At 48.2% G+C, this 23,568-nt stretch overlaps 1 protein-coding gene across 4 annotated transcripts in view; it reads left to right on the top strand.

The window, feature by feature from the left end:
• LOC119402223 (uncharacterized) overlaps positions 1-23,568 on the top strand; it is a 310,187-nt gene that overhangs the window by 47,779 nt on the left and 238,840 nt on the right. For all 4 annotated transcript variants that reach the window (XM_037669356.2, XM_037669352.2, XM_037669353.2 and 1 more), the window contains exon 5: positions 1,842-2,006. In XM_037669356.2, the coding sequence (XP_037525284.2) occupies positions 1,842-2,006 (165 nt within the window). The remainder of the gene's footprint in view (positions 1-1,841; positions 2,007-23,568) is intronic.

Here is a 23,568-nt window from a genome sequence, read left to right as displayed (position 1 = left end):
CATCTTCACTGACAAACTGGAGAACACGTAGGGCGAGATTCAGACGGGAGGATAGCCTAGAAATACACAGTCGAAAGAACAAATATTTCTATGCAGGCCTTGACAACTTCAACACTCTTTCTTCAAATTTGTTATCGCCCTTAACAAATGGCTCACTCGAGCAAAAAACAATCACAGTTTCGCCGCAAGGGTGAAGCAATGAATGCGATAGCAACAAACTGGAATATTATACGAAGAAAGGCTGGCAGCTAACTCTTTTAGATCCGATGTCATCTAGCTCAACAAAACGCTGGTTTATGGGAATATGGCAGCTCCATAGACCGAAGCGGTTTTCTTGTCGTCAGACCTCAAACGCAAACTAACCGTTGAGAGCACAGCAAGTTTACGAGCCGTCTCCTGATGTCCAGCCAGACTAATAGACGCATCGCGCAAATAACGCAGCCTACGTGGGAGGACACTTCGTCCAGCCGAGATCTCGAGGATCAGCGGAGACTCATGGCGTGGGCGCAAGTTGCAGCTCAGTCCAACGTAGACCCGGAGTAGGGACTCGCCTAATGGCATCTAGCACTTATTTCAGTAATAATATAATTTCCGCAATAAATATTTCACTAATTCATTCATTCCGGATGTCTGTCGAGGTAGCGCGCGCTCCGGCGCTTGCAAACGCGCTCTTAGGAGCAAAGGTCGCAGTTGCTGCTCGGGCAACGCAGCTCGCCTCCCTCCCATCTCCGCCTCCTTCACAGGGTGTTTCCTCTTTGTTTCACGGGCCATCGATGTCAAGCCTCGCACACAGAGCGATGCTAAGGCATGTGTCGTTCGTGCGACGGTGGTGGCCGACTCTTTTCACCTGTGCGTCAACCGCGCCCGGCCCCGGTGCTCGCGCGCTTTTACTAGTGCGTATAGCATACGCCGCGCGGGGCGATATTAGCGATTTGGACTTTACACGGAGCATGACGGCGACAACAAAACCCCGCCGTGCGTGTCCATATAATTTTTATCGCAAGAACAGAAAGTTGAATGGTTCGCTTACTTTTGCAGAAGTGATTCGAAAAAGACACATCTGTTGTTTCAACATTACTGAGCATCACCCATTAGCCTACATTTTTGCACGGTAGTGGTTCGGCATTAATTGTTCTTTAAGAAATAAATCTGTAGTAATGATAACGAACACTAGGCTAGAAATGCGATAAACGTGGTTAGTGAGGGAGATGTCGGTAGAAGCGAACGATATATTGTTATTTAATGTGGTTTCCGTGCAAGTGCCGTGCTACTAACGTTTAGGGAATGGAACTGGTGGCCTACACAAGGTCCTTGCTCCGTCTCTTAAATATACTTTTTGAAGTACATCGCATACTGCCGAAAACTAAAGACCAAACTTCAGTTTTGACCAATATGACCATTCGGTAGCTGTACAGTGCATGCTACAAAAAGTGGTTTGAGCTGGTACGAATCCGCCAACAAACAGAAACATAAGGACCATCTAGTTGGAAATTGGTGTGGACCACTGCTATTTCCCTTAAATTGTAACTCGTCCAAGCAAATTCCTTTCAATATCAATCATTGTTTGTGACTTTTTCTGGGAGATAGCACGTGCTATGTTGATAACATTCAAAATCTATAGAATCTATGTCTACAGGTATGAGCCTGCGAGAGTAAGCATCGGCGCTCGAGTCTAAGGTCATTTCTTTTGTTTTATGATATGAGAAGCATTGGTTATTCCTAACACGTTCTATAAAGCGTCGGGTATATAAGGGCTGGGAAACTGACTTCGACGACATTTAGCACTAACATTGGTAAAGCCGTTAAGCTTTTCTGACATGTCGTTTCTGGTTGCACCTTAGATACTCGGTAGCGGAGAACTACTGTACCTAACAAAAGCGTCTGGGAATGTATTCTACAGCAATCTTGTGAAATGTTTCAATTCATCATTTGAAAGGGGTGGTCTGGCAACTTGGTATCGTAGACTACAATACCAAAAAAGAAGTGGAGAAATTACGGAAGAAGGGGTAAGATTAACAAAATACTTTATTGTTTTTTTAGGTATCTGCATTGTTTCTACTTTGCGGTGCGTCTCTTATTGCATTGTTCCAAGACGTGTTTTATGTTGCTTCTTGGGTATTGCGTGCTTTATGGAATGCTTTCGCAGACCTACTGCTGATTACTGTTTCTGCTTCCACTGCACACAGCAGCCTCTGCATCTGCAGTAGCCCGTTTTTCTTTTGCAATGAAATAGTTTTAGATGTTTCTAGCATGTGTGCTCCCGATTTGCTCGTGTGTCAGCGCTTTGTGGAAGTACCCACATTTATTCACAGCGCCAGTTAAACAAAAGCATCGCAACGTCTCTGCGCAATGAGCATGTCAGCATAGTTGCGCCGCTAGACATATTTCCTTTGCATCCCACTTGGTGTTTAGCACACCGAACCAGGGGCGTAGGCATGGGGAGGGGAGTTTATGACCCCTCCCCCCCTGGAATTGCTGCGTGTTATCATGCACCGGAGACCAAAACAGCCACATGCGCAAAAAATCATGCGGGCTCTTTGTAGAATTTGTTTTCACAGTGGAAAACACAATTTCGCGCGAAGATTGTTGACTGCTGGCGGCCATTTATCTGGCTTTATCAGACTGTGCAGAGCATGACAATCAGAAATTCCCTGCACACAGAGGCATAGTGTCATGCATTGCCATTTTGCGAGGCGGCGACACGCTGATTAACGGACTCCGCTCTTCCAAGCTGAGCCCTGCTATCGCTAAGATGTAACTATGGTTGACTTACCGGACGCTCGGGATTAAGCTGCACATACAATATTGTGAATAGACCTTTGCGGCGGGGACGTCTAGAACATGAAAGGATTATATCCACCTAGCGAAGGGCCCCAAATCGGGGTGTGCACTCTGATGACCAGTCGGGGATATTTCATTCCCTTGCCCCTGTACGCGCGACATGGAGTTGTTTTCGACAGAGACGGCCTTCTTTTTACGTGATACTCTTGACCACGGTCAAAAGTATAGTACTTTTCAGTAAGCCGCTTTAGTTACTCTGAAGTGCACGTTGAAGAAGTTGTGCCGATGACACACGGTACCGCACTGAGTTCTTTAAGTGGTTCGTGGCCTCCGCGTTTAACTCCGGTTTCTCAAAGGAGCGCCGCAGAAATAAAAGAGTGAGAGAAAAGAAAAAAAAGGTTGCTGCTCTTTAGGTCAAGAGCATAGAAAAGACTTTACAAAACCACGCATTCGTTGGGGCTTTCATTGACGGTGCCCTCTGTGCAGACTACAATGCACCACACTCTTTACAAAGGCTAAGTCACTGCCGGAATTCAACATGGCGGCGCTAGCGACGTGACGAGGGAGTGCAAAGGCCTCGGCAGTGCATATATTGGGAGACCCACATATTTACAACATTACAGAAGAGGTGAGGTGGCACCTAGAGAGCTTTCGTTGAAATTATGCATTGTTGATTTGCGCACGCTGAGTGCGAGAGCCCCCTTTACGTTCGAAAAGTAAGGGAGTCTGCTTTCCCGATAAGGAATACTATCGGAAGGGAGGCTCTGTTTTGTCGTGCGTCACTGCACATGAACTTATTGAACATATTCACATGAACATATTAAGGTCCTCCTTTCCCCAGGGGAGAATATGGGGAGATGAACAGTTATTTAAGCGCAGGTCTAGTCCAATATGACATAAAAGCTGAACCTATAAGAAGTTAGCGTTGTCCAGTATCGCCTGGCTGCCTAACCTTATCTGAACGACTAGTTGAGAAAGAGACGTCACACCAGAGTCTTCAACATTGTATACAGTATTATACACGAGTGGGCAAAGATACTTTGAAATTGTATCGCGATACGATACAAGATACTCGGGCAAGGAGTACTTGAGATACAGACACAAGATACTTCTGCAATTATTGTATCCGATACGATACCCTCAATTGTACCTTCAGATACTTCGAGACAGTGACCAATTTGCTATTAAGATCCATATAATTAAGCAGCAAAGACCTAATTACAAAAGCATTTACCTAAAACTTTCTTAACTGCGACCAGTTTTATCTAAGTTTAATAAAATATAAGTTTGTATCCCGAAAGTTCTGTCTTTCTCAGTGCTCAAAGCATACTACTTTCATTCCGACACAACTTTTCGGGATTTGTTTGGCTGTTTAACATGACAGCTCTTTGTACGCTGCGCTGTCAGTGGTTTTTGCTTGACACTTTTGCAATTGATGGGTGTCGCTGCTCTACTTGGCCACCAGCTAGCGGGTTGCCATCTACTCGCAAGAACGTCATGAAGAAGCATCCGCACAATGGCGCAAATGTCACTGTGCAGTCTTACTTTGTTCGTAAGCGTATTACCGTTTTCGTAATACAGCATCACCCAACAGGTGCAGAACAGCAACAACGCTGCTAGCGAGATTTTTTGTGACGCATCGTGTGACGACGATAACTGCAGAGTCAGCGCTCACAATTAATTGAGGACAAGGAACTGCAATAATTTTTCATATTCTACTTATCTGCTAGCGTAAAGCGTTCGTTAGCTACGTATTAACTAACGTGCAATCTTTTACCATTTCTTCTCCGAGAGGAGTTGTGCCGCCCAGAAACGTCTCAGACATGTCGCAGTGACACAAAGCGTCGCAGTATATCACTGCTACTCACACTATTGCCACTTCTAGCTCTGCTTACCTGCTGATTAGTAACAATAAAAAGCTTTACGTTGGCCTAAACAAGGAAAACAGTTATGTCTAAGTCAAATAGCAGGGCGGTTCCGTCAGTGGTGTAGGCAGAAATTTTTTTCGGGGGGGGGGGGGGGGGGCACCTCCTTGATCCGACATTGGGTCCGGGCAGATAAGTGGGGTCGAGTGCCATTTTGTCCTCTGTATGCCACGGGGAAAACAATTTAGGGGGGGGGGGGCACGGGCCCGATGTGCCCCGCCCTCCTGGATACGCCCTTGGGTTCCGTATTAAACAATCACAGTGAATAAGTATACTGGTTGTTTCACGCAAGAAGAACCAATTATTTAAAAAAAACAAGTGGTTAAGCGCGACTGAATGAAACAAACGGCATATGGTTAACCGTCATGTGGCGCTCGTTGTAGTATTCTTTGATCGTTAAGTGGTTAATGAACTGAGGGCGATTATGCAACATTTTAATTATTCACTTGACGACCAAGTGCACTTTGTTACGCCATAGAGCGCAAATAAAAATGACTGATCCAGTTTTGATATATTTAGGTGATGAGTCAGTTTTGGTTTCACCGCCTTCGAATGCCAAATAGCTACAAGAAGAAAGAGGAAGACGAAGTTGGGTGGGCGGCCGTCGCCGTGTTCGACCAGGCGCTTGGCCAGTCGCGCTATGCGCGACTGGCCAAGCGCCTATGCGGGCCAGTCGCGCTATGCTAGGCCAGTCGCGCCTATGCTAGGCCAGTCGCGCTATGCGGGCGTCATCACGCCTTCGAGGACGACGCAACGGTCCCACACTGCCTCCGGCACCGTACCAGAAGTAGCCATCACGAGCAGCTGCGACGTGCCTTGTTGCAAGAACGAGACAACCAGGTCATCATGCTGCCCGGCGCCTGTGTTCGCCGCAACGGCATGACTTTCGACGTCTCCAGGACGTGGCTACGTGCAAGTGCGACTCGGCCAATTCATCGTGCTGCCCGGCGCCTGTGTTCGTCGCAACGGTACGAGTGAGTGGTCGACGACTTCGCATTGGGTCATGAGCATGCCGTGCTGTGCCGTGCATAGACATTTGCATAGAAGGACGTGCTTTGTATTCTGCGAAGGCTTAAACAGCATCTTCAATACTGCAGTGTTAAGTTTATGTGTATTGTGTCAGTTATGTATGTCGTCGAATTGTGCTCCGTCCTCAATGATAAAGTAATTTTCTATGTCTATTGTCTCGACTCTGCATGTCTGAGTTCCTGGGCCCACGAACCTTCACAATTTAATATTATAATATTTTTGGTGACGTACATGCTAAGTGGTGCGTATATTCTGGCTTTTAAAGAACGCCCGCGAAATATAAAACCAAACTACGTCACTGCGCTCATGTGCTACCGTACTGCACCGCACTCAAACAGTCTTCGAGCGAAACCGGCGCGCGCACCGTCATCCTATCGCTTCTCAGGGTCGATGGCGTTTGCTTGCCGTGTGCGGTAGCCAGCATTGTGGACACACTGTGGAGCCGATGCCTAGAGCAGCGGCCGCTCATTTCGCCATTGTCTACGCGTCGGTTTTTGCTGTTGAAGCGTGTTTGAGAGATCTGCATTGCGTCAGCGCATGAGGGCAGTAACGTGATCACATTTCTCCGGCTTTCTTTAATCGGTTGTTTTGGAATGCCATCTACAACGTAACAAAAGGCACTTTGCCCGAAAGTGAATATCGGAAATGTTGCGTAATTCATCCTAGTTAACTAAAAAATTAAGCGATATATAAAAGTGCCCTAACGAGAGCCAGATGACGGTAAACGATGTCGTTGGTTTCATTCAGTGGAGGTTAACCACTTTTTTGTAAAAATTTGTTGCACTTACGTGAAACACGCGGTATAAACACGATACAGGCGGCACCCCTAAAAGCTATGACAATAGACCATGATGTTTTGTCAATTGATGTGCTAAGGTCAGACAATAATAAACTCAGTGCCTATGGAAAACAGCATGAAAGGGCTCGTAGGGACGCTCATGAGAAAATTGGAGTACTGGTATTGTGTTTCTCAAATGCTTTTCCTAACATCTTTAAGATCTTTTGTTATCATGTCTATTATTATAATATTCAATTTCGCTATTTTACTAAATCGTAAGCACAATTTATGTTACGACATACTCTAGGTACGCTCAGAGTATTTTACCTTTGTCCTCAACATCGCCCTGACATTGCAGTAAACTCACATGGAATGTAGATATTTAAACAGTAGCAATGACGCAGACAGTTAAAAATAAGAATAAAGCAGAGAAGTAATTTAGAAGCAGGTTACGAAAGACATATTACAGTAAACGGACGAGCCAACGCTATACAGAATCGCAGGTAATGAGCAGGATGCAAGCGGAGGACCAGCATAGAGAACACTTCTGCTAGCAATCAAGTTGTCATAAAAATAACTTCTTCAATAATTTAGCAGGAAGAAGACAAAGTACGCCAAAATATCTTCTGTAGCGTGAAGCGTAAATGCTTGTTCATTTGCATCTAGCAAATGCAGCGGTGGTGCGGCGATTGGGAGAATCTCACTTGCACATAAGTGAATCTCGTCGTATGTAAGTGAAGCTTACTTCCACCTTTCAAGTCACTGATGTGTGAAAGGAGCGAGTCGCAAAGCAACCCCATTCTTGCATTCTTGGGACTGCAACGAAGTACCACGCGAGACAAACTTCGATAACGACACTGTAGAGGCATCAGAATTTGAGCGGAAGATGCCCCACGCATCAGAATATGCAAAACTCACGCCATATATACGAAGCGAATGATGATTGAGGAGGTGGCTCGTAGATAGTCGGGTAGATAATGCTCCGTACAATTCCTCGACTGTCATATAAAGACGTCACACGTTGCTATAGTAGCGATTGTGGTCAGTTTGTTGTCGAACCACAAGCGGTCGCAGACTTTGCAGCTGTGGCCGAACGTGTGGCCGAAGAAATCGCGCTTGAAGCGCGCGTCGGCACCACCAACGTCGGGTAGCTACCGCTTTCGGCGCTTGGCTGCTGCATCCCGCGCCCGTACTTCTTCGACGTTTTCTTGCCGCCGCTTCCGCGCTGCTTCGGCTTCGTGGTCTTGTATCTCGGGGTCCGCATGATGCTGACGTCTCTTTGCGGCCTCGTGAGCTCTCACCGCAGGGTTTTCGTGGCAAGCCCGCGCTGCTGCTGCCTTGCGAGCCCTCCGCTCCACGAAGCGTACTGCCGGGGTGGAGTGAGCGCCGCATGCTACAGTTGGCTACGCTATACGTGGTTTTGCCTGCGTTTATATCACCATCAAGGCTCTCGAAGAACAAGAGGAAGAAGACTTTTCTTTCGCGCGAGCGTGCGCATGCTACAGTTGGCTATGCTATATGTTGTTTTGCTTGCGGTAACAGGGACTTTTAGCTTGTACGTATACTTCTTTACGTTACCGTGTTGCCGGATACCGGATGGACTCTGCGCATGCGCGAACCTTTACGGAACGTAAACTACAAGCCTGTTAGGCTTTATGTTTACGGCCCTATCTCACAAATCCACCTACGTTCGTGGCTACTTGCGATATCCGCTTTGCGTAGCCACCAGCCACCGAGTCAAAATAGGCCGAAGTTTGAGCGCCACTTACGATCACCTTGTTTCAACCGGACTACCGAGGCTAGAGCGACCGGGGGGGGATCGGAGATCTCTGTTGGTTCCGCGTTCGTTCTGGCGGTTTTGCGTCACAAAAGTGGGTGGTCCGCAGCTCTCTTCCGCCGAGAGGAAGAGGACAGCCAATCGTCAAGCGGTGAGCGGCGAGCTTTCCGGAAGTAGACGCGCATCGTTTGTCCTCGGCAAGGGGACCGTATAATTCAAAACGAAGTGTTTCTCGCCTTCTAATAAATACAGTTGTTATACGAAAAGATATTGTTTTTCTTTTCAAGCTGAAACAGTTTCTGAAACAGCAATAGGTTTGAGCGCTGATATTTGTTGGTGTTAGTTTTTCTAACGTGCTCGCCATGTGAAGTCGCGCACGCGAAATAAAAAAGAGAAAAGTAGCGGTTGGCGCAGTTTTTCAAGATGTCGTCCCAACGGAATGTCTGGCTTGGCTCCCGGGTGTCGAATCGTGAAAAGGAGCTTCTGCTGGCTTTTATAAAAGAGCACCCACAGATACCTACGCCGTCCTGCCCACTGGGGCCGTCGTTCACGAGTGAGGACCGGGACACGTGGCAGTAGCTGGTTGCGCTTTTGAACTAAGAAGTCCCTGCGCGTAAGACCACAGCCCAGTGGCAGGCCCGTTCATTTTGTTCGCACTGTTCGTTTCGAGAACAGAAAGCGACGCTACACTCGCTCATGTCTTCAAACGCATCTCGCACCTCCAACCGCAAGAGAAGCACACGTCGCAAGCGCCATTTTCTCAAAATCAGCTGTTGCGGCAGCCATATGTCGACACCATCGCCCGGCAAACCGGTGTTGCCACACCCCTTTGCGTATACCGGGACACTTCAAACGCTAAAAACCTCGTTTATGATTTTGCCGCAACGGTAATTCAACATTACCTAAATTAAATGTAGTTTAAATGCAGTTATCATCACCATTGAGTGGTTTGCGCAAACGTAAGCGTTTACGTACGTACGTAAAGGTTTACGTTTGGGTAGCTAAAAACTTTACTAAAACTCGAGTTTCGGTAACACGGTAAACGTAATCCGGTAACACGGTAACGTAAAGAAGTATACGTTCAAGCCAAAAACTCCCTAATATCACCATCAAACGCTCGAAGAAGAAGAGGAGGAAGACTTCTTTTTCGCGCGAGCTGCGTGTGTAGCGGTCGCTTCTGGAACTAAGGATACGCGTACGACGGGGGACTTTGCCCCAGCTTAAGAACCTGGCGAGCCAGCTCGTAAAAAAGTACCGCCGCTACAAACAAATGACATCCCACAGACACAACTAAAAAAGAGAGAAAACATCGAGAAAACGAAAGGTCGGCTGCGCGTAGACGTTCGCGCACTTGTTTTTGTCGATCAATATTTCGCGGTAATCCGTACGCCAGCTTTTGTTTGCTTTGGAACTTTTGTTATTCTTAGCCTCTGTAACGCGTATGCTTTTGAGCTGTTGACGAATTGCGGTGCGCCCTGTGCTAATTTTTATATCTATTGTTAATTTCTCGCTACTTTCATTGTGTCATGACCACTGAATATACCAAACCTATGCGTTTTACTTGCTTTTTACAGCCAAAGCTGTTGTGAGATCAACACAACAGTGCTGTAGTTGTTTCCGTACTCGCCGCCGGTGTCCGTAACCGCTATCACGCGAAGTAAAGAAAATGAAATAAATAAAAACATGCAGGATCGGATGGGATTGGAGCCTGGGTCCTCTGCGTGGCAATCGGGTATTCTACAACACAGCAACGCTGGTGCTTGAACCTCCTTTGCAAAAAAAACCCATACATACGTCATGTAGGGCAAGCAATCGCGTTAACATATGTAATATAGCGTGACAGAAGAGTAAAATAACAACCAGGTACCACACAGCGCTAACTGTGCCATGAGTGTGTGTTTTAAAGCTTCCCACCCTCTACAAAGTGCTCAGCCATAATTCTTCATCGTCATCAGCGGCATGCAGTATCAAAAAAAGTATATAATATGCCTCAGCAATGCTCAACGGGTACCTCGCTTATCCATAGCAAGAGGAAGAGTGGCATACCGGGTGCTTGACTACTTGACAAAAAAAGGTCACAGTTTCGCCGCAAGGGCGAAGCAATGAATGCGATAGCAAGAAATTAATGCTATACGAAGTGAGGCTCGCCAATGGATACTCTCAGTTTGAACAGCGCTCCTGTTGCAAAGGCGGCCGAAGCAGCGAAGGAAAGTAGCGTGCTTCAAGTGTCTAGCTGTGACACTTGATAGTTCGTGGTCATCTTCTGTTTGTTCGTTTAGCGGCGTCCCTTGAGCTCGAGTGACTTTCGTACGCTCCGTAACATGAGCGCGGACATCACGGTGAAAGCGTGAAGCATTCCTCTTCCCCTCACCACGAGAAAACCGCTCGAGCAGACAGCGGAAGGGCAAGGTTCTCTCTGCGCAAATGCAAGAAGAAGCGAGCGAGCTTGCCGACGACTTTTAAATCCGCCCGTCGCGCTGCTAGCGCCATCTCGCTGGTAATGAAGAAACGCTTATTATCGCCTGCCGTCTCTGAGCCCGTCCAGAGACAAAGGGTGTGTATATAACGCTCGCCGTTAGCTACGTGGAGCATCTGCGTTTCGTGGCGTAGTGGTTAGCGCCACTCGCTGCCGAGCAAGAGGTCCCTGGTTCGATTCCGGGCTTCGGAAGCATTTGTCTGAATTACTTTTCTTTTGGGCTATATATATATATATATATATATATATATATATATATATATATATATATACGGTGCATGACGGCGGCGACGGCGACGGCAAAATCTAGCCGAGACTGTGCATATAATTGCTGTCGCAATAAAATTATGATTAATGGCGTAGTGGATACCTAGCTATGGTGGCTAGAGCAACCTAGCCTCTGTACTTGTATTAAGTGGCCTAAGAGACTGGAACGGGCTCTACAAAGACCGCTCTTCGAGCTTTCGTCCTGGATGCGCTGCGCGTTGCGTGCATGCCTGGCGTCTTTTCTTCGTCATTGTTTATATTAAATGAAATTGTTTTATGCCGGGGACCGCCAAGACTTCAGTGGCGTATGTCCATCGCGGAAATAACGTCGAAAAAAAAACGCATGATCCGGTGAGAAAGAAATACTTGCATAAAAGATGTTCCATCAACTGGAGTTGAAACCAAGACCTCTCGGTCCGCGACAACCGATGCCGGACATGCTATCGATCCACAAATGCGCCTTTTATATCTTACACTTTTCTCTCACAATGCACTTGGTCGGGGCGATGGCATCGCCGTCTGGGAGCGGTAAAGTGAAGCGTTTCATTCCTCAATGTGCTTTAATCTCGCAGCCGTAGCACAGCTTGCTCTCTAGAAAACCACGAACACTTCCATATTATGGACGAATGCTGCTTAAATGGACACAATTGGTCACAACGAGTGATTAGATCCTAATAAAAACGAAGAGACAGTGATATATAGTCACAGATTCCAGCATTGTTTTCGCGGTGTCAGTAGGATTTATATTTTTAAATCGTGTTCAAAAGTAACAAGTGGCGGTATGTCGCAGCAGTCTAGCGGAAGAGCCTTGAAGCTGGATTGTGGAGTCGATCACTTTTAAAGACGATAGTCTTTCTTGGGGAACTTAAACGCAGAAATTTTGGTCTGTCTTTCTCTCTGTCTGTCTTTCTGTTTGTCGGCACGTCCGTCGATTCAGCCACTCGGCCAAAGTTGAACCACTTGCCCAAGGGCCAGCCGTCTTGAACTGGTACGGCTGTTCATGCTTGTGAACGTTGTCGATCAAAAAGTAAATATCATGCATATCTGAGGTGCAACATCACTAGGTAAGTATTAGGTGGCGTGTTCCTTTAATAGAAAATGCATACATACGTAATTTTAAGGACCCTAGTTTCTTAAGCTGCGCTGAAAATGCATAAGAATGGAAGCTTGAGCGAGTTGGTATGCGTTCATCTTTGTTGAAACAGCGCTCACTAGACGACGACGAAGTAAAAGAAGTCACAGGACAGGCGCTGCCTGTCCTGTGCCTTCTTTTACTTCGTCGTCGTCTAGTGAGCGCTGTTTCAACAAAGCTGAAAATGCGACTGCGCTGAAATTTGCCTTCCTCCGTGCCCTTCGCACGAGCTCATTGTTGTGTTTCGGTTTCTGTTCTGTATTGCACTGTACGAATGCCATGGGTTGGTGTTGAAAAACTTTAGTTTTGAGGAGGCCAAGAAGGTGAAAAAAAATATTTAAAAAATGAAAAAGCAGCGTTGTGGGCGGCCTTCAGGCTGCCGGTTGTGGGCGCCGCTCTGGCGTTCCTGTGTTACCCAGGCGACGTGTAAATAAAAGAGTGTGTGGAGAGTACTCGTTGAATGCGGACGTTTCTCTGCTTCAGCGCTTCGCGCCAAACCGCGTTTTCGGGCTGGCTGGCGTCCCCGCCGGTCGCGTTGGTCACCGCCGGTCTTCGCCTGCTGCTGCGCCGGGACTACCAGCACGCAACACAGCACTCATGTTTCCCGACGTATTGCCAGGTGGCGTCCATATCTCACACAGCGCCTCTTCTATCGTCTTTACACATTTGCAGCGAAGCACGCAGATACGCGGCCAATTTTTTTGCTGTACGTAATCACGTAGTCTCATGCTGTCATGCGCGCCATAATAGGTCCTCAAAATTAGAGTATGCATATTATTATCTATCCCCGCTCTATTTTGTGTTGCTTATGAGGTAAAAAGGAGTTGCACGGTGAGAATCGGCGCTTCCTTTGCGGTAACCAGTGGGACATGTCGAGCCGCGGCGCAAAGCGAGGAGTGCACGCATGTGCAGCAAACCGTCGCGCTCGAACACGAACAGCTCTCGCGCTCAGTCGCTCAGTGCTTGCAGCATGGGTTGACACTTGTGTTTACGATTTGATATTCGCCGCAGATTGAAAAATACTGATTAGAATGTTTCACGACGTTTTCCACGTTACCGTTTCGTGATTAGACACTCTCACTGGTAAGCCTTCGGTTGCGCTAAAGGAAATGGGCACCAGAAAAATTGGTTGCCGGTCCCTTTATTGGGCTTTTTACAATGCCAAAAACGCTCTCGCTAGCGCCACTCTCCTGGCGCACCCAAAAACAGAAGCGCCAAAATCGGTTAGGGTAAACTCCTCCGACATAGCTGTTGGCGCTATTCTTCAACAGCTGGTTGAGAATACATGACAGCCTATATCTTTCTTTTCAAAGAAGCTGACATTGCAAGAAACCCACTACAGCACTTTCGGCCGCGAAATGCTGGCAATCTACCTCGCAGTCTGCCACTTCTGTCACAACCTCGAAGGTCCTTAGTTCTTTGTTCTCACCGATCCCACGCCAATATTTGTACTGAGAGGAAGTTTATTGGCGGTGCGTTCCTGTGGTGACGCTCTGAACAAACACAGCGAGTCGGGGTAGAGCACCGTCCAAAAAGATGCCAGCCACCAGCAGCGCGAGGCGAGCGTTGGCGATACTGCTGACCGGAGACGCGTCTTCTTCACAATTCACCCCCGCCGAAAAAGAGCCATCCTGGCGACCTAGGAGTCTGGAGGTAGAGGGCTGTGGTATGGCTTGAGACGGGCCACGTGGACAAGATCACGTCCACGCCGGCGCATGTCGTCAGATGGGGAAACTGGCTCAATGAAAAAATTCACCGGGGATGTTTGCTCCAAACCACGGTAAGGCCCCTCGTACTTTGAGACGGCTTTTGAGGAAAGCCCAGGAGTTTGGTAGGGAACAGCCAGCCATACAAGAGATTCAGGAGAATAGCTGGGACTTCGAAGTGAGTCAACGTTATTTTCCTTCTGGCGCTGTTGTTCTGGGGATATAAAGGTGTGCACGAGTTGGCGGCACTCTTCCGCTTGTCGGGCAGCTTCGGACACAGCTGGGCATTCGGAAGCGTCCGGACCATATGGTATGAGTGTGGATGGTGTGCGAAGGTTCGCGTCCATACAGGATGAAGAAAGGTCAGAATCCCGTGGTAGCCTGTGTCGCGGTGTTGTATGCGAACGTTATGAAGGGAAGAACGCGGTCCCAGCTACCATGATCAGATGTCACGTACATCGCGAGCATATCACCGAGGGTGCGGTTGAATCGTTCGGTGAGGCCGTTAGTTTGCGGGTGTTATGCCGTGGTCCTTCAATGAACAACGTGGCATTCGGAAAACAGAGCTTCGACGACTTCTGAGAGGAAGGCTCAACCTTTGTCACTGAGGAGTTCCCGAGGTGCGCCATGTCGAAGGATGAATCGGCGTAGGACGAAAGACGCTACGTCCCGCGCTGTGGCACTTGGCAGAGCAGCAGTTTCGGCGTAGCGTGTCAAATGATCCACAGCGACTATGATCCACCGATTGCCACCCGGTGTCATCGAAGTGGGCCGTACAGACCAATGCCGACGCGTTCGAAGGGTTTCACAGGGCACGGAATTGGCTGCAAGGCTTCAGACGCACGTGAAGGCGGTGATTTGCGACGCTGACAGTTAGGGCAGCACTGAAGAAATTTTCGTACAAAATTGTACATGCCGCGTCAGTAGTAGCGATGGCGAATACGTTCATATGCTTTGAAAACTCCGGCATTGCCACACTGGATTTTCGTGGAAGGCAGCACATATTAGTGATCTTATGCTGCGGGGAATGACCAAGAGCCATTTACGGCCTGCGGGAGCGTAGTTCCGTCGGTGTACCAGCCGATCACGAATGACGAAATGGGTAGCTTGGCGTGGGAAACATCGGGATACAGGAGTGGTCGATGCTCCCGCAAGATAGCCGAAAAGAGAAGCGATACACGGGTCATGGCGTTGTTCAGTAGCAGTGGAGTCAATGTCGAGAGATGCGACTGAGTGTGTACAGTTCGTTGCGCAGGGCCAGTCCGGAGGTAGAGGCGAACGGGACAAGGCGTCCGCGTCAGAGTGCTTGCGTCCGCTGCGATAGATGACGCGAATATCGTACTCCTGAATTCGGAGTGCCCAACGTGCAAGTCGGCCAGAAGGATCTTTCATCGTGGCGAGCCAACAAAACGCATGGTGATCCGTTACCAGGTCGAGCGGGCGACCGTACAAATACGGGCGGAACTTGGCAAGCGCCCATACTAGAGCTACGCACTCCTTTTCAGTGAGGCTGTAATTGGTCTCTGCTTTTGTCAGCGTGCGACTCGCATAGGCGACGGCGTATTCGGAGTAGACGGGCTTACGTTGGGCGAGGACAGCGCCAAGACCGACCCCACTGGCGTCTGTATGCACTTCAGTTGCTGCGGTTGTGTCGAAATGGCGAAGGATGGGAGGAGAGGTGAGCAGACGACGGAGCGTAGCAAAACGCTACGTCGCAATCAGGAGACAAGGAGGAAAGGTCTGTGTCACCGCGTAGAAGCTGGGTCAACGGCGACATGATGGACGCGAAATTACGGACGAAGCGCCGGAAGTAGGAGCATAGTCCGACAAAACGTCGAAGCTCTTTGATGGTAACAGGCTTTGGGAACTCGGCGACGACACGAAGTTTCGCAGGGTCGGGTAGAACACCGTGCTTGGACACTATGTGGCCTAATATGGTCAGCTCCCGCGCGGCGAATCGGCACTTTTTGAGGTTGAGTTGCAGTCCAGCGTTGGTGATAAACACGTCAAAACCTGTCTGAGCCGATGTAGGCGGGTTGGAAAATCAGGAGAAAAACGACAATATCGTCGAGGTAACGTAAGCACATAGACCACTTGGGGCCGCGCTATCTGTTGCCCATGAGTCGTTCAAACTTGGCAGGTGCGTTGCAAAGCCCGAATGGCATGACGTTAAATTCGTACAGTGCGTCAGGTGTAATAAATGCAGTTTTCTCGGGATCAGCTTTAGCCATCAGAACCTGCCAGTAGCCAGAACGTAAGTCTAAGGACGAGAAGAATACTGCTCCTTGAAGGCTGTCAAGGGGGTCGTCAATGCGCGGCGAAGGATAGACGTCTTTCCACGTCGCCTTATTTAAGCAACAGTAGTCGATGCAAACGCGAATAGACCCGTCCTTTTTGCGAACTAGAATGACAGGAGATGCCCAAGGACTGTGGGATGGTTGAATAACACCACGGCGTAGCATATCTTCGACCTGGTCGTTGATGACACGGCGTTCTGCAGCAGATACTGAGTGCGGTCTTTGACGCAAAGGCTAGTGCGAACCGGTGTCAATGTAGTGGTGTACTGCCGACGTGCGACCCAACGGAGGCTGACAAACATCGAACGATGTCGCGAAGTGTTGGAGAAGTCGGAGAAGCGCGGCTCGTTCTTCGGCAGTTAGGGTATCGGCGATTGAAGTCGTGAATATTTTACTCGACGGGCCTTCCTGCGTTGAAAGGGCATGGAGGTCGTACGAGTCAGTATGACACGATTCGTCTGGCACGTTCAGAAAGAACGAAGAGTCAAGGTCTTCCACGCGATCGAGACATTCGCCGACAAGCAACTTAACCGGTGCGGAGAGGGGATTGTAGACAAAAATATTGCTGTGGCCGGCAGCGATGCCAAGTGCAACAAAAGGCCTTGGGTCGGCTCTGCGACTCAAGAAGGTGTCGGAAGGTGTGAACAAGACCGTAGCATCGTTGAGGCCACCGCAAAAGACAGGGACAACGGCAAGAGAGGCAGGCGGAATCTCAGTGTCCTCGCGCACGACGACTTCAGGAAGCCGATCAAGAGCTTCGTGGAATGCATGAAGAGTGGTAAGCGCGACTAGACAGGGACGAAGAAAGAAAACAGAGAAGGACACAGCGCTGGAATGGTTCGTGGAATGGTTCTTCACACAGCTGCGAAAATTCAACTTCAGCGCATGCGCAGTCGATGACGGCATTGTAACGTGCTAGAAAAATACCACCCGAGGATGACTTCGTGCGAGCAGGCAGATACAACAATAAACTCAACGACGTACATAGTGCCTTGTATAAATGAGCGGGCAGTACAGGCTGCGAGAGGTGTAATGTGCTGTGCGCTGGCCGTGCGTAGTGACAGTCCAAAAAGCGGCGTGGTCACTCTGCGTAGTGAACGGCAGAGTTTGGCGGGTATAACAGAAACGGCTGCGCCGGTGTCTACAAGGGCAAAAGAAGGAACACTATCGACAGATACGGCGACGACGTTAGCAGGAGAGGAGCGAGGACTTGGGCAGTTCGAAGATGGCGCAGTTCTTGCCTCTTGAACTGCGGCGTTTAGTTTTCCTGGTTCGAGGGTCCGGGTCGGTGACGCATTGGGGAGAGCGATCGCCCTCGAAGAGATGGTGAGCGGCGTGACGGAAAGTCAGGGAGGTCTGTGTAAGCATACGGCGCATGGGATGAGTGCCGTATTGGAACAGCCGGGTAGCGTTGCTGGATGTTTGAAAGTGACGGCGGCAATATCGCACAACGTGCCCTGGAGTACCGCAGTCGTAGCAAATGGAGCGATTGTCAGGAGTCCTCCAAGAATTGCTGACTCCCGGCTCGGCCCAAGATGTAGGAAGAGGTGCAGATTGGTGGGTATATTGCTGCATAGGTGGACAAGGCTGCTGGGGAGGCCTACGCACCACCTTGGCATACGTAAGAGGTGTATGAGCTGCGTAGCCGGCGCATACGTAAGAGGCGCGGCCACGGACTGCTGATGGTGAGCGACGGGAACAGCATGGGCGACCTCTTCGGCAATAACAGTGTGGAGTGTTGGTAGCAGACGAGAGGGCGGCTCCTGTGTGAAGGGGACCAAGGAAAGTTGACAAGCAACTCCTTCGTGCACGAAGTCCTTGATATCCTGAAGCGTCGGCGAGTGCTCGGGAACGGAACCAAGACTCGAGAGCGAGTCGGCGTGCGATGAGAATGACCGAATCAGGGCGCGCTGCTTCCTTAACTCGTCATAACTTTGACATAAGGTGGCGACTGCCCGACAGGTGCGAGGATTCCTGGCCAGGAGCACCTGAAATACGCCACCGTCGATCCCTTTGAGGATGTGCTGAATCTTGTCAGGCTCAGGCATGGCGGCGTTGACACGGTGACAAAGATCGATAATGTCTTCAATGTAACTCGTGAACGTTTTGGGTGTCTTCTGTGCGCGAGTGCCCAAGCGTTGTTCGGCGCGAAATTTGCGGACAGCGGGTCGGCCAAACACTTCAGCAATACTGACCATGTCAGGATGTCGCTTTTGTGGTTGTGATAGCACATTTCGGCAACGTCAGTGAGATAAAACACACATGGGTCAACTTCTCAGCGTCATGCCACTTGTTGTGCGCGCTCACCAGTTCGTAGTTAGTGAACCACTCTTCTACGTCGGTCTCATCTGCAACGCTGAAAACCTTGGGGTCACTCAGCAGAGGAACTCCGGTGCCGCTGCCAGACTGGGCGGACGGGGCCGGTTGGTCGACGTTGGTTGTCATGATGAGGGGAAGTGTTCTGCTTCGCAGCTCCAGGTTCAGTTGACGGGGACCCTCAGCGCCCTCCACCAATTGAGAAGATGTTTATTGACGGTGCGTTTTTGTGGTGACAACTGTGAGCAAACACAGCGAGTCAGGGCAGAGCACCGTCCAGAAAGATGCCAGCGACCAGCAGCGCGAGGCGAGCGTTGGCGATACTGCTGACCGGCGACGCGTCTTCTTCTTCACAGTACTATTACTTCAACAGTTTCCTCGCACACGCCACGCGAAATTCGCCTACTTGCATATATTTCCGAGTTGACTACTGAGATTCGACATATTAGTGAAGCCAACAATCCCATTGCTGACGCTCTGTCATGGACTTACATCAACGCAAGCCAAGTAACTTGTTCCGGCATCGACTTTATTTGCCTTGCTACTGCTCTGTGCACAGACCCTGAAATTCCAACACTTTAACTGCAGAAAACTCCCAGCGCTTCCAGATGTCTTACTACGCGGTTGCTACTTCACCGTTATTTGTGATGTGTGTACAGGTAGGCCTCGACTGTATGGCCCACAACGCAATTGCCTTGCAATTTTTTGCAAGGCAATTGCTATGCAATTGCCTTCAACTTTTTGCGGCTTTCGGGCTATGAATGTTGTTCGCAATACGTCTTGGTCGCAAAACAGACCGCAAGCTGATAGCAATGAACTCCCAGGAAAACGAACGTATAAACAGAGTGGCACACAAACACAGCAGGAGTAAATCATAATTGGCGCTAAAGCAGCGGCGGATGATCACGTGTTACGTTTGCGCCAATTTAAGCTTAAGTACCAGTTTTACAGCGACTGTGCTGTCGGCAGAGGGCTCAAAATATGCCTTTTTAATTTATTTGTTTGTCCTCTGATTTACTCTCGACAGAAGGTCTTTTGTGATAAAAAAGAGCGAAACATAAACAATTTAACACAGGCATTCATTTCGCGTTCGGCTTCTTGCCCGCTTGGTCAGCAGCAAGCGTTCTGCAAATTAATACAAAAAAGACAAACGCCGTGATTTTCAGACCGAAATCTAAGCAGATAAGCTGCGATTACATCACCTTTCTTTATGCACATGAAACAATCGAAATAGTGAGTAGTGTGAAAATAATGGGCATTACCTTCACACAAAATATGCTTTGGGATGTACACATCGAATCGGTTTTAGGCAAGTTATCTCGTGTGATCGGTATGATGGCGCGTCACGATTTATATTACCTTTTAAAATAAAGCTTCGTGTTTACAATACACTCTTTTTAATCCTTATATTACTGTTTTTTGGTATGGGGTATGACGACATATACCAATCTTGAAAGACTTCATATACTGCAGAAAAACTTTGTACGAGCAGTTTTCAATGTACCGTATAATTCCCATGCTTCAGATTTATTTTTGAAAGGAAATATCATCCGCGTGTTTAAAGTTGAGTCTAGCGTTTAAACGATAGATAAAAGAAAACAAAGTTTTTCCATGACTTACCTAATCTTGCTAAAAACACTCATTCATATGGCACTCGTTACGAAGAACAGTGGAAGGTCGTCACTGCGCGGGCAAATTATTCTATGCAGAGAATATCATACACGTTACCAACCCTTTTAAATTCATTTCGTTAATTACACATTGAATTGCAGATAACTTCTGCACGAACACTGCGCGAACACTTATCAATCCATTCTCGCATAGTAACTAAGAGTAAAGTATTCCTTCATTCGTTCATATTGATGTGGCTGTTTTTTGTATGAAATTGTATAAATTGTTTGGATATATTTGTATTGTGAATATGTGTTCTGTATGATTTTCTTTTCTTTTTGTGAATGTGTGCTATCGCTGCCTGCATTGTAGAGGTGGCTGCGGGCCTCTGTAAGTTGCTTGTTTTCAAGCAACTTTTACTCGCAGTCTCCTCCATCGCTGATGAAAATAAAGAAGTTATTATTATTATTATTATTATTATTATTATTATTATTATTATTATTTACAGCCGCGTCTTGAAAGGGGTGTTTCAGAGACGCTCCCAGCAGCAAATTCGCGCCACCCTCTCGTAAAAAGCACATGTTAATTTTTTTCTGCAGTACAGATGACAGTACCACTTGGTGAGCATGTTCTTTAATGAACCATCCATCCAAAACAACTCAAATTTGAAAATGCATATTTGTTTTCGAAGATCGTGTGTTTAGCCCCGCATGCCCCCCTTAGTATGAGACCATCATTACTTCATAGCAACCACGTATTCTTCCGTCACGATGCTGCCCCCAGTTCATTACAAGCGCCTTAAGGTGGTCCTTTTAAAGTCGTCACATTCGATCCTAATACGCCACACTTCTCCTAAATGGATGAAGAGACGATTTCGGTAGATTGTTAGCAGCCAGCTCGTGTAGACTCGGGCAACTTCATCACAACAACATAAACCACTTGACGGCAACGCCTTCATCACTAGGGGGGGGGGGTGGCGTGTAGTGGGCAGTGTTCTTTGCGTCCGCGGGGAAAGACGAGGAGACCGACAAGCTCGGACATCATGACCGTGGCACCAGTTTAGTTACACAGCTGAAAAATTTTTGTTTGTTTTGGGCCTTCTGTTCCCACACTACCAACATCACTCTGAATCTTCCATCATTTTCGCACTTGCCGCGTAACCACTACGCATGTTTCAGTGTTACCGTACACTGTCCATGGAATTTTTAGTCAGATCAAACCATTCATGTTTTGTAAGCAATGTTAGAACGAAAGCTCTACTACTCCATGTCTGGCAAAGTCATCGATCGTGTCGCAGTGACCTTGAGCCACGGTACTGCTAGGGTAACGCAAAGCACGTCGGGCCGGCTTTGGCAAAAGAAGAGCCGCATGGCTCGAGGCGCGAGCCAGAGGAATAGTAATTCTTGGTTCTCGGCCAGTTGGGACGCTGTAGCCATGGTGCCTACAGCCAGAGCTGTTGCATTTCAAGTGCGGAGCACTTAGGGCATAGAGTTAATACACTCACTCTACAGGAAAAGCTCCCCACAGGGCGCATGCATTGAAATTTATTCGTATGGGTTCCGCCATGATGGAACAAAACGAACGTTGCCAGATCCTGAGACGCTCGATATATTTGACGCTTGCCTCAGTTTTATTCTACCAACCTCAGCCAACTGCGCGCTGTTGGCGCTATGTCCGGGAACATCTGCTGTGCTTTCATGCGTGAAGCTGTTGCATGCGTGTAGCGTTGTCTAGGTAGGTGGCCCGATTGATAACAGTTAATATTTCCACCTATCAGTGCACGGTATTTAGGAGCCATCCCCTAGCAATAATGCATAACGAAGAGAGTTTCTCTGTTCGCTGCACCAGGGTCACTCGACGGATTTGCAGCTCGAAGCAAAGAGCGTAGGCCGCGGTCGCGCGGTGCTTCGACTTGCAATGATGAGAGATGCTGTATCGACATTCTTTTTCAGCTTATTGCTGTCGTACTTTAGCGCAGAGAGCCATAAAGCAGAAAAATGTCGATTAAAGCATGCAATGGCGAACGTGAGTGAGACGTCACGCGAAAGCTTCAATCAAAACTTAAGTTACACGGCAACATAAAGCTTTATCGCCGTTAGACACTAAAAAAAGTTCTGTGTTTTTTTTTCACCAGCGCCTAGTTTGTACATAACTTTCAGTGCTTGTCTCTTAGCTTCTTTGCCGTCCGTCCTTGTTTACACTGAAGTTTTCAGCTGAAAAGAAAAAATACTCACATGAATGAAGTCGAGTTGTTAGTGCGTGGCGACAGAAAACGCACACGACAGGAATTATGGCTACGCACAAACCGGCAAAATCGGCCACGAGCACACACTCGTGCTACGGTCCCTGAAATATACTATTCTAGGGACCCTACGCGTGGACTCTCGAGTGTTGACGTTGATATGGTGGCGCCATCTAGTAAACTAGCCTGCAAACGCTCCATTCTGTGCACAGTAAATTGCATAAATAGCCATTGTACTCTTTCGCAAATGTACTCAAAATAAACACAAAACAATATACGGACGTTTTTATTTGTGCAAATGCTTCTTTAAGATTGATATGGCGATGGCGAGTATTGTGAGCGTTGTACAACGCAAATATTGGCGCATCTTTAAAATAGTGTGATGTCAACAATGACAACGTTTTAAGATGTCAACGTTCTTGTGATTAGCGGTCTCGCGGCCCAGCTTTTCCTCTAGAGTCAGTATATTAACTCTACGCTTCAGGGGCCCAGCTTGTCGTTCGTCCATGCATCTCATGTAGGGTGATCACACTCACAGAAAAGCGGTAAATACAAGCCATAACAAGGCTAGCAATGTTCAAAACCAGGTTAAAATGAGCTAACAAGCTCTAAAATAAGATAAATAACAGGAGTAACGAAGAAGTCGCAATAATTACCTTTAAATCACTAAAAACGTTTTTTTCGGAAACACGCGACCGACTTCAGCGTCGTGCAAGAGGCCCTAGGGTGCCACCGCCTCGCCGAGCGACCGAATGACCCCCCTCCCCTGCACTTCACCGCCGGCGCTGCGTTGCTAAATCTGATGGTGGAAACAACCTGACAGAAGGTCGATAAAGCGCAGCGAAAAGTAACGCAGTTGTCGCACACGGAGTTTGCGAATCTCCCTTAAAAGATTCTGCTCGGTGCCGGTGAAATTTTATATGCTTACGTAAAGGATTGGCGTCATCGACCTTTTGGTAAACGAAGCAGTGGGAACTCTACGAACGGAAATCTCTGGGTTCCCCTGCTACCAACTTCCTCAGGTTTCACTGTAGTGGAGCTGTCATACGTTTTTCTTCGCTGCGTCTTTCTTACTCCAACTCATGCCATTTGATCCGATGCGGTGGGGTGTCGACGCTGGACTCGCTCGCAGCCTCGCCGCTGCGGCAACACATAAATAGGGGAAAGTTTAACGGCTGGTTCACCAGCGCTTGGTCACTCAATATCGCCATTGATGACGCGCCGGCTGGGT

Source organism: Rhipicephalus sanguineus, chromosome 8 (assembly GCF_013339695.2).
Source record: "Rhipicephalus sanguineus isolate Rsan-2018 chromosome 8, BIME_Rsan_1.4, whole genome shotgun sequence".
NCBI classification, from domain to species: domain Eukaryota; kingdom Metazoa; phylum Arthropoda; class Arachnida; order Ixodida; family Ixodidae; genus Rhipicephalus; species Rhipicephalus sanguineus.
The sequence above is the reverse complement of the archived record's forward strand: the minus strand, read 5'-3'. Positions and strand labels throughout refer to the sequence as shown.